Below are 10,202 nucleotides of genomic sequence, written 5' to 3'. Positions count from 1 at the left end.
GGCAGCTTCCCACTAGCTATCTAATTTACATTTGGTAGTGTATATATGTCCCTGCCACTCTCTCACTTCGTCACAGCTTACCCTTCCCCCTCCCGACGTCCTCAAGTCCCTTCTCTACGTCTGTGTCTTTATTCCTGTCCTGCCCCTAGGTTCTTCAGAACCTTTTTTTTTTTTTAGATTCCATATATATGTGTTAGCGTATGGTATTTTGTTTTTCTCTGACTTACTTCATCTAGGACAGACCCTAGGTCCATCCACCTCACTACAAATAACTCAATTTCGTTTCTTTTTATGGCTGAGTAATATTCCATTGTATATGTGTGCCACATCTTCTTTATCCATTCATCTGTCGATGGACACCTGGATTGCTTCCATGTCCTGGCTATTGTAAATAGTGGTGCAATGAACATTGTCTGTGTTTTGATTTGCATTTCCCCAATGGCTAATGATGTTGAGCATCTTTTCAAGTATTTACTGGCAGTTTGTTTATCTTTGGAGAAACGTCTATTCAAGTCCTTGCACGTTTTTGTATGGGGTTGGTTTTTTAAATTTATATTTTATTTTTGGCTGCAGTGGGTCTTTGCTACTGTGCGTGGGCTTTCTCTAGTTGCGGCGAGTGGGGGCTACTCTTCGTTGCGGTGCGCAGGCTTGTCATTGCAGTGGCTTCTCTTGTTGTGGAGCACGGGCTCTAGGCACCTGGGCTTCAGTCGTTGTGGCACAGTCTTAGTTGCTCCACGGTGTGTGCGATCTTCCCAGACCAGGGCTCAAACCCGTGTGCCCTACGTTGGCAGGTGGATTCTTAACCACTGCACCACCAGGGAAGTGCCAACCCTGAGGTTGGTTTCGTTAGTTTTTCAGAGTATTTTATATATTTCGGATATTGAATTCTTTTCAGTGTTAAGATTCACAAATATTTTCCACCCGTCTGTAGTTTGCTGCTATGGGCGGGGAGGAGGGGGGCAGTTCTTTAGAGACTGGTGAGTCTGTCGCTGCAGGTGTGCCATCCAGGGAAAGGGGATGTGAATGGAGATTAAACTACATCCATCATGGTACCATTTTTAGTGTTTGTCTTCTGTTTAATTCACATTCTCAAATAATCGTTACTTGCCTTTATAATGATTGAAGTTAATGAGGCTTAATCAGGTTTGCCTGCGTGATTGAAGTGAGGTGATTTGAAGTCATCAGTTGGAACATTCCGAAAGGCAACACAGAAGCAATTCTGCCATAGTCCTATCGTGAACCTCTCCCCCATTGTTTATTCCCCTTTGAATGTGTCGGGTTAACTGCTACAGGGTCCCCTCCCCCCCATATATGCACTAACACCAAACTGTTCCTAGCCAGGGTACAATTACATTTTAAAATTCTCCGGGGGAAGGGGCTGCGAGTGGGTGTGTAGTTGAAACTAGATCTCCTGGATGTAAACGATGGTTGAGGGCAGACAGGAGATCCCCAGCTGTGGATGGGCGAGTGATGACCCTGTTATCTAGTTTCATGTGCTTGAAAACGTCCGTTAAAATCGTTTTGTGTGTTGTTTTTTTTTTTTTTTTTTGCGGTACGCGGGCCTCTCACTGCTGTGGCCTCTCCCGTTGCGGAGCACAGGCTCCGGACGCGCAGGCTCAGCGGCCACGGCTCACGGGCCCAGCCGCTCCGCGGCACGTGGGATCTTCCCGGACCGGGGCGCGAACCCGTGTCCCCTGCATCGGCAGGCGGGCTCTCAACCACTGCGCCACCAGGGAAGCCCCCTAAAATCGTATTTTAAGGAGCAAACGTTAAATAGTACTCTTGGAAATTATAAGTGTTCGAACAGAAGTAAACTGATGTGAATGAAACAAAGAATTCGCCCTAGAAGTAGAACAAGAGCAGGAAGACACACTCAATAGGAAACGTAAGACAGCAAAAAGAACTTGCTGAAAAGCTCTTGGGAAACCTATGGTTGTCCCAGGGGTTGGGGACCCTGTGGGCTTTCAGCTGGTACGGGGGGCGGGCACTAGAATTCCTGCAAAGTACAAGGAGTTGCTGGGAGCAAGCTTTTTCTCAGTCAGGTAGTAAATACTTTAGGCCGGAGAGTCTCTATGACGCCTGTGTACCGCTGCCTTTGTATGTAGAAGCTGCCCTAGACGACGGGTGTGGCTGCACGCCCGTAAAACTTTATTTACACAGTGAGCGTCCCTTCCCACCCTCCGACCACAGGGCGCTGACCCCTGAGTTGGGGCATCAGCTGACGTGTGTGGGTTTCACTTCCGCACAGTCAAGGGCTGGTTACACCGACTGAAAGCAGGAATGAGCGCGTTGGTCCCAGTGTGGCAGGAGATGGACGGGCGTTCTGCAGAGAGCAGACCGTTCTGAAGAAAACCATTTCTGCTTTAAAGGAAACGTGGGGCAAAGGCAGAGTCTGGCTGAGGCTGAGTCTGGGCCTGAATTGGAGTTTCCGTGTGAGAAAAATTTAGACGGGGTGAGACTGAAACCCTGTGAGCTTGTGCAGCGCAGGGCAGTCAGTACGGACGTGCTCACGCGTGAGAAGGGGGCATCTGCAGGGGCAGGTGAGAGGGAGGGTGCAGGTGAGTGTGGGGACGTGCTGAGGCCGTACGTGCAGGCAGGCCAGGGGACCAGGGGGCCTGGGAGAGGACGCGTGTCCAGCGCTGGCGCCCATCCGCCCGGCGTCGCCCCCGCGCCCGCCGCCCTCGGTCTCCGGCGCCACCTGCTGGCCACAGGCCCACAAGCCGCTCCCCGACCCTAAACCAGAACAGCCCGGGGCGGGGGCTTGTCCCTTCGACCCCCTGGACACAGATGCCCGGTCGGAGGCACACGCACAACGGCCCGGGGAGCGGGCGTGAACCACCAGGAAAGGACGGGTCACTACAGACCAAGCGCTCGGGCCTACGGGTCAGGCGCCCTCAGGCGGCAGCTCCCACTGAGATGGTGGCCGGAACACTCTGGAAAGCGTGATACACGAGGAGACCCAAGGTTCTGGATCTCCTGTGTACTTCACGCTGTAAGGAATGAAGAGGACGCCCGGGAGGTGATGCTGCCTCGTGGGCACGTGGCTGCCGGGGTTGTGGTGGTTTCTCCTCTTCCGTTTTGACAAATAAGGAAACCGCCAAAGATTGTAGTCTCTAACCTTTAACCCTTCTACTAGCGTAAACTGAAGTCCCACATTCCCGTCATCGCCTTGCTCTGCATTTTTTAAGAGGTGGCGGGCAGGCTCGGCGGCATCAATTCCAGTGAAACAGAGGGTCTGGCTCGTGTCTGGAGGAGGAGGGTCCTCGGGGACCCCGGGGGCTGGAACAGGAGGGCTCAGGAGCCCGAGAGTCAGGAGCAGGGATCAGGATGGCCGCCAAGGATGGTACCCCTGCCCTTGGCAACTGCCCCACCACCCGCCCGGGCCACCTCCCCACTCTCACAGTCCAGGTGGCCAGGAGCCCACTCCCCACACCCCGTAAGCCCAAGAGACACTCACACCACCTTGAGTCCTGAACCAACCGACTGGACCGAGCTCCCTGGGCCCCGTCCTCCTTGGGGAAGGGTGGTGGCCCCCTCTTCCATCTATCCGGACGCCACAAAGCTCCAACCACCGCGGGTGCGCAGGAGGGAGCCTGGCCTGACCAGTGCAGGGCCAGTGATTCTAACCCCCGCCTCTGACCTGTACACTCGCTCCTGTTCTAGGACCCATCGGGGCCACCGTGCCACAGCCGTGTCTGAGGCTCCCCAGTCACCCCCACACACACCATGGGAAGTGGGCGCCACTGGAGGCAGGTCAGTGCAGGCCGGCCTGGGCGCGCCCTCTGGCCCCTGGTGGTCTGCATGTACCTGTGCCCTCGCTCGCCCCATGCCAGGGCACCTCCTGGGAAAGAACAAAGGCCAGTTGACTCGGGGTGCCCGGCCCATGGGATGGAGTCCCCCCCGTGCCACCTGTTAAAAGGAATCACTTCGGGAGCAAACCGGGGCGGGGACCTGACCCCACGAGCGTGGAGGGAGTCCACGTGGAGCCCCCATCACCCAGCCGGGGCTGCAGAGGTACAGGGCCTGGACCAGGCGACGCTCGCTGTTCCTGGGGGAGACAGTGGCTTCACCTTGCCGGCTGGCCTGCAGACCCCCTGGTGCCCAGCCTAGAGAACAAACGGCAGGCAGGAGGCACCTGTGGTCTCCGAGTCCGGCCAGCAGCAGCCGATGCGGGCCTCCAGCAGTGCCACGCTGGGCACAGGAGGATGGCTGGGGCCTATCTGAGGTGTGTTAATTGTGTGCCACCTCAGTAAGAATTCCCCGTCCTCACCGACAACTCATGAGCCCTGGACCCCAACCTCAACGTGCTGTCCGCTGGCACAGCCCGGGGCCCCGTCAGCTCTCCAGAGGGACTCCTGACCCTCATAAGGGTGACTGTCTGGCCCTGAGTGGGCCACAGCTCCACCAGGACTCAGTGCCCCCTCCTACCCCCAGCACAGAACCCAACGGCACCCAGAGGGTCAGGGAAATCAAGGCTTCCACGAGGTGCCGGCTCCCAACTGCCCCCAGGAGGCCAATGGGTTCGGAGCCCTGGGTGCCCCAGGTGAAGGGGTCACAGGAACCATGAATGGGAACTTGGGGGCACCGTGCCCATAAGAATTGCCATTTATTCCCGAAGTTGCCAAAATCATCACCAAGGATTCACCGAGGGGTGCATGAGGGGACGAGGCTCAAACACTGATTGAGGGGCGAGTCAGGAATTGGGAAGGAGGGAGATGGGTGGGGGGACCCCCCCGCTGTCCCTCCCCCTTCTAATGCCGTGGGCAGGGGTCCCCCTCCGGCCGCACCCCTCCCCATCCCCAGGTCCAGTTTCTCTCCGGGGAGGTAGGGTTGGGGATGTGGGGAGACGGTGTAGTGTGAGTGGGCCCCAGGAGGGGGAAGGACGCTGGGGTGGGGGCAGGGGTTCCCCCGCTTCACATGCACTCACAACACTGGTCGCCCAGGGAGCAGGAATGGGGGAAGCCCCCTCCCGCCCTGGATTATAGGAGGAAGGGATTAGTGTTGGGGGCCGGGGGTCCCTGGGGCATCATGGGGGGCAGGCCAGGGCCCCCGCCAAGGGGAGAGATGTACGTCGGCGGCGCTCCAGCAACCGGGGGCACGGGGCTGAGCCGGAGCTGGTTCAGGGTGAGTGTCGCGGGGGGTGCGGGCTGGAAGGGGTTGGTGATGGAGGGGCCGGTGGCCGGGCCTCCTGCAGGGAGAGAGGACAGGGAGCTGAGTCGAGTCAGGGGTCTGCCGGGCGGGCCAGCACCCCTGCTCCCGGGCCACACTCACCGCTCGGTAGGAAGGGGTTGGAGGCCTTGGCTCCTGGCGGCGTGGGGCCTGGCCGGCTCACCAGTGAGTCCAGGTCCACCAGGGCGGCATTGGGCCCCAGGAACGACTCAGGGGTCTTCCGCGTGGGTGGCGTGGGCGCCGGGGCGGCTGCAGGCGGGGGGCTCCCCACAGCCTCGGCCAGAGAGCCCCCAACCCCGCTCATGTCGAAGGCACCGGGACTGCGAGCGGGCACCTCTCCAGCGAGCAGCTCCAGCTCCCCTGGAGGGGCGCAGAGGGGGCTCAGAGGGGAGGCAGCCCCAGAGCCAAGCCACGCGGGTGTGAGGCCAAGAGGCAGGGCCGGGAGGACCACCCTCTGACAGCCTCCAGGTCAGGGACCGACCCCAGCGGGTGACAGCACAACAGTACCGCTTTCGGGAAGCCCACACGACGGGTCATGACTGCCCGGAGGGGACGCACGGGGGGGACAGGGGCAGGCGCCCACCGTCCCAGGAGACTGGGTGATGTGCCGTTAGCGTGAGGCCTGATTTTTTGTTTCTTTAAGATTTAAGGACCCCGTGTGATATTGAAAGACATGCACGCATGTAGCTGAAGAGAAGCCTGGAAGAGTGAGACGTGCAGACTGGACGGTGACCTACCGTCAGCCTGGGGTGGGGGAGGCACTGGTGCCAGGCCCGCTCCCTCCACAAAGCCTGCTGCACTCGAAGATGCCGAAAAACCAAGGGACCAGAAGGAATGTTACCCAGGGCGGGGAGGCAGGCACCATGAAGAGAGCCCCCAGCACCACAAAGACTCAGGGTCTCGCCTCGAGGACAAGCCCAGGGACAACCTGCAGACACAAGGGCCAGCCGGACTCTGGCCGGAAGGCAGGCGCTCGGAGCTCCAGGAAGAGGGGCGCACAAACGCCCCTGCCCCGGGCCCCAGGACGCCAGGGGGCAGGTGAGGAAAGGGGCGCGGCCCCCAGAGGGAGGGGCAGCCGTCAGGCCAGTCCAGGCGCCACAGCGCCCGGAAGCCCCCCGAGTCTGCACTGCACTCCCAGAAACACTTCAGGGTGACAGGGCAGCATTTGGGGAAACTGAAGAAGGAATTCTCTGTTCGATTCCCGCACCTCTTCTGTAAGTCTGAAGCTTTTTGAAAACAAAGAAGTTCCTCTTCACGACGGTTGGACGACCAGCTCCACCTCAGTCACGCTGTTACAAGAGCCCCGGGGCCCGGGCCCACCTGGGGGCTGCAGCCATCCTGCTGCGTCTCGGCCCTCAAGCGGCAGCCCAGCCTGCAGGACAGGCCTCCTGGGCTTGGGGGGGACACTCACCCGTGCTGCTCCCGGAGGCCGGCAGCGCCGTGCGCAGTCGCTCGAAGTCGGAGAACTCGTCGGGCTCCGCGTCAAACCCCCCGACCGCTGTGGGGTCAGGGTGTGTGCCCTCAGCTTCCCCAGGGGCCCAGGCGACGCAACTCCTCCCACACTCAAGGCCCGGACCCCCCGGGCCACCCCCCAGTACCTGCGGTGCCATTGGCGCTGGGCTTGGTACGGGACCCCCCCCAGGGGTCTGAGAAGGCCGGGGCCGGGGCCCAGGGATCGGAGGCTGGGGGTCCGCCGACCGGGGCCCCGCCTGCGTGAGGAAGAAGGCAGGTGAGGGGCTGGTAGCCCACCCCGCCCCCCAAAGCCAGGCAGCCCCGAGGCTTCAGGCCCCTCCCCAGCTGGCCCCTCCCACTGCATCCCCACCCTCCAGCCCTGCGCCCCCTTCTGGCAAAGCCCTCCTCAGCCTTGAGGCCTCCAGAAAGGCCCCGAGAGGTCCCCGGCCAGGGTGGGGTGAGGGGCCTCGTGTGTGCCTCACCCAGCCCCCGCCCTCGCGTCCTGCAGCCCCCACAGCCGCCGGGCACCCACTCCCAGGGCACCCCAGGAGCGCACGCCACACGCAGGGCCAGGGAGGCGGTGGGCACTCACCATCTGAGCTCCCCCACGGGTCGGGGGTAGGTCCTTCTCCAGCCGCAGGGGCCGCGGTCCCACCCCAAGGGTCGACCGGGGGCCCCGCGGGGGCAGCAGGCCTCCAGGGGTCCCCGGAGGCGGGTGTAGGAGCCGGCCCACCCCAGGGATCAGCAGCAGGTGGTGCGGGGGGTCCCCCCCAAGGGTCCGAGGTGGGGGCCGCCGTGGGGAGGGCAGGAGCCACGGGCACTGGGCCCCCCCAGGGATCCGCGGCCTGCGGAGCAGCCGGGGCCGTGAAGACGTCAGCAAGATCCATGAGGGACGACTGCAGGGAAGAGAGAGGAGAAAGAAGGGGGAGTGGGGCGGACCCCAGCCCAGGAGAGGACGCCGAGGGAGACAGGACAGCCACGCAGCCGGAGGGGCGGGGGGTGCCGGGCGTCACCGTGAGGCAGGCCCACCGCCAGGGCCCCTCCGAGCGCCCAGAGGACGGAGCCGGAGCACACGCCCAGCTGCCTGTCCCTCTGACACGCTCCTCCCCGTCCACCTCCCCACCCGCCCCGCCCTCCTCCCACCCTAGCCCCTCCGTCCACTCTCCGCACAGCAGTCGGCTGGCCCTGCAACACCGCACACCCGCTTCCCACCCAGCCGGGCCGCTGACCAGTCCCCGACGGAGGGAGGACAAGGGCCGCAGCCGCCGCCCTCGGCCCCGCACCCGCAGCTCCCCACGTGTGTCCCGGGGGCAGCCCAGCTCGCTCTGGATGGGAGGTGCCCCCGCAGACCCTGCACACCCCTTCCCAGGGGCCGGGGAGCAGGCGCAGCAGGGCCGAGACCCTCCTGGGCTGCGTCCGACACTGCAGAGGCCTCTGGCCGAGGCCGGCCTGGACACGCTAGCCCACCAGTCCGCCCGCCCACCCACCCAGGCGCGGCACCCACACTCACCTCCTCCTGGCCCACGGTCTCCCTCTTGCTCTCCTCTATGGCCATCTGCAGCCGCAGGTCGTCCCCACGGCGGATCCGCTCCTCCTGTTCCCGCCGGACGCAGCAGGCGGGGGAGGGGTCAGACTGAGCGACGGGGCTGACACTGCACTTCCCCCCACCCCACCCCCAAATGGACAGCCCCGAACCCTCCCACCCAGACAATGGCGACTGAAAATTAAAATGGGATGCGGACGATGTGTGGGATGGGGTGGGACACGGGGTCTCAGGCCGGGATCGGGGGGACGATGACGGGAGGGTGCCGTGCAAGGGCCGGGCCGGGCCGCTCTAACGGGCTGGGGAAGCACGGGGCGCCTGACTCCGGGTGTTTTCTGCACGGGGTGAAAGTGGTGGAGCCCTGGGCTGTGACGGAGAGAAAGAAGGGCACCCTCACCACCCAGAGCAGCCACAAGGCATCTGCTTCACGTGCCGGGTATCCTTCCGGGGACCCATTAGACACGAGGTCCCCCACTGAAAACGCTGCAGCAGAAATGTGTGGGGGTGGGGCCCTGGGAGGGTCTCAGGGGAGCCTCAGGGTGGGGACGCTGCTCTGACCTTATCGTGCTCCTCACGGCTCAAACTAAGGGCCAGCTGGAGCTGGACGTCATCCTCGGGGCCGCAGGACGGGGGCTGGGGGAGAGAGAGTGTGAGGGGCGGCGGGAGACAGGTGGGGCCCAGAGGTGGGGAGAGAGAGACGTGCACACACAAGGATGGAGACAGAGAGCCAGGCTCGGACACAGCAAGAGACACACAGAGTCCCCGAACTGGTGAAGAACAGCAAAGAGACAAGCTTGGGGTGTGGGTGGGAGCCGGGCTGGGCAGGCCCAGAAGGCCAAGCACCCAGAGAGGAAAGGGAGCGGGGAAAGGTGGGGCAGAGGGCAGAGGGCGAGCCGAGGAGAGAGACCAGGAGAGGAAGGGCGGGCAGGGGCTGAGGGCGAGGGTGGAGATGGATGGCAGAACGGAAGTCGGCCCCGCCGTGCCCCGCGCGCCCGCGGCCCGGCCGTACCTGGTCGGCCTCCTCCTTGCTCATGGCCAGGGCCAGCTGGAGCTGCAGCTCCTCCTCCCCGCTGCTCTGCGGCCAGGCCTGCTCGGCCTCGGGCGGGGGCCCAGAGCCCACGGCTGCGGAGGAGGCTGAGGAGGGGACACAGACGCTGAGACCCAGGCAGAAGAGGGGACCCCACAGCCCAGGCAGCCAGGCTGGCAGAGTCTGAAACCCCACTCCCCTCGGGCCTGGCCTCCCTCCCCCAAGATCCCCAGTGGCACCCAGACCCCAGGCTCCATGGTCAGGGAGGGGGCGTGGTGGGCATGCAAACCCACAAGGGGTGCAGCAGCCCCACCTGCAGGAAGGACAGGGTCAAAGAAGGACAACCCTGGTGGCCCAGGACAAAAGTCTGCTGATAAAGAGGGAGGGCCCCGGGGAACCTCTGCACCCGTGAGCTAAGTTCCTGCACCGGGTCAGACGTGCCTTGTGGCCTGTCTCGGGGCCCCACCTCAGGCCCCAGGGGGACGGAGGGCCTTCGTCCCTGGTCCCCAAGCGGGAGAGCTCCCAACAGCCCCCAGTGGGGAGCCTGGAGCCTCGGTCTCCAGGGCTGGGGCCGGCGGCTGGATGCTGGGGGAGGAGCGGCCTGCACACCTGGCCCTGGCCCCATCCCGGGCCAAGGGGCGAATGAGGAAAGGACGGAGAGAAGACATGGGCCCAGACAGGAGGGAGCGCCCAGCCTTCCCTCAACGGGCCAGGCTCGCTCCTGCCGGCCAGGGAGCGCTCACCATCGCACGTCGCCTCTCCATCCTGACCACCTATCACAACAGCACCTCCATCACCTGGAAATTGCTCGGACCTCCTACACAGTCCCGCCTTCCCAGCCCCCACGCCCCATCCGAAAGCTGCCGGGCCCACCTCTCGACATTACTCCCATCTCTACCCTTCCCGCTTCAGAGGCGCAGACGGCTCCCACCTGCACTCGTGACACCACTTGGGGAATGTGTTTCTACCTTCAACACCACCCGCCCCCCCCCCCGCTCCCCGCATAAAAAG

At 63.1% G+C, this 10,202-nt stretch overlaps 2 protein-coding genes across 9 annotated transcripts in view; both read right to left on the bottom strand.

Moving 5' to 3' along the window:
• Positions 1 to 4,366, bottom strand: part of LOC112062638 (protein lin-28 homolog A-like) — a 22,441-nt gene extending 18,075 nt beyond the window's left edge. The window contains exons 1-4 of the mRNA XM_024117612.2: positions 4,299 to 4,366; positions 4,136 to 4,191; positions 3,155 to 3,279; positions 2,588 to 2,698 (exon numbers count right to left, since the gene is read on the bottom strand). Of these exons, the coding sequence (XP_023973380.1) occupies positions 2,588 to 2,698; positions 3,155 to 3,279; positions 4,136 to 4,191; positions 4,299 to 4,366 (360 nt within the window). The remainder of the gene's footprint in view (positions 1 to 2,587; positions 2,699 to 3,154; positions 3,280 to 4,135; positions 4,192 to 4,298) is intronic.
• Positions 4,367 to 4,570: 204 nt separating this feature from the next.
• The window catches only part of EPN1 (epsin 1), a 13,478-nt gene continuing 7,846 nt past the window's right edge, over positions 4,571 to 10,202 (bottom strand). For 5 of the 8 annotated variants that reach the window (XM_024117619.3, XM_055078985.1, XM_028477853.2 and 2 more), the window contains 9 exons: positions 9,174 to 9,298; positions 8,723 to 8,797; positions 8,132 to 8,215; positions 7,214 to 7,517; positions 6,768 to 6,878; positions 6,581 to 6,667; positions 5,907 to 5,963; positions 5,272 to 5,529; positions 4,571 to 5,188 (listed from right to left, as the gene is read on the bottom strand). In XM_024117619.3, the coding sequence (XP_023973387.1) occupies positions 4,980 to 5,188; positions 5,272 to 5,529; positions 5,907 to 5,963; positions 6,581 to 6,667; positions 6,768 to 6,878; positions 7,214 to 7,517; positions 8,132 to 8,215; positions 8,723 to 8,797; positions 9,174 to 9,298 (1,310 nt within the window). In that variant the 3' untranslated portion in view covers positions 4,571 to 4,979. The remainder of the gene's footprint in view (positions 5,189 to 5,271; positions 5,530 to 5,906; positions 5,964 to 6,580; positions 6,668 to 6,767; positions 6,879 to 7,213; positions 7,518 to 8,131; positions 8,216 to 8,722; positions 8,798 to 9,173; positions 9,299 to 10,202) is intronic. The other 3 variants (XM_028477855.2, XM_028477854.2, XM_028477856.2) reach the window with 3 other exon arrangements.

This window comes from Physeter macrocephalus, chromosome 17 (genome assembly GCF_002837175.3).
Source record: "Physeter macrocephalus isolate SW-GA chromosome 17, ASM283717v5, whole genome shotgun sequence".
Classification (NCBI taxonomy): domain Eukaryota; kingdom Metazoa; phylum Chordata; class Mammalia; order Artiodactyla; family Physeteridae; genus Physeter; species Physeter macrocephalus.
The sequence above is the reverse complement of the archived record's forward strand: the minus strand, read 5'-3'. Positions and strand labels throughout refer to the sequence as shown.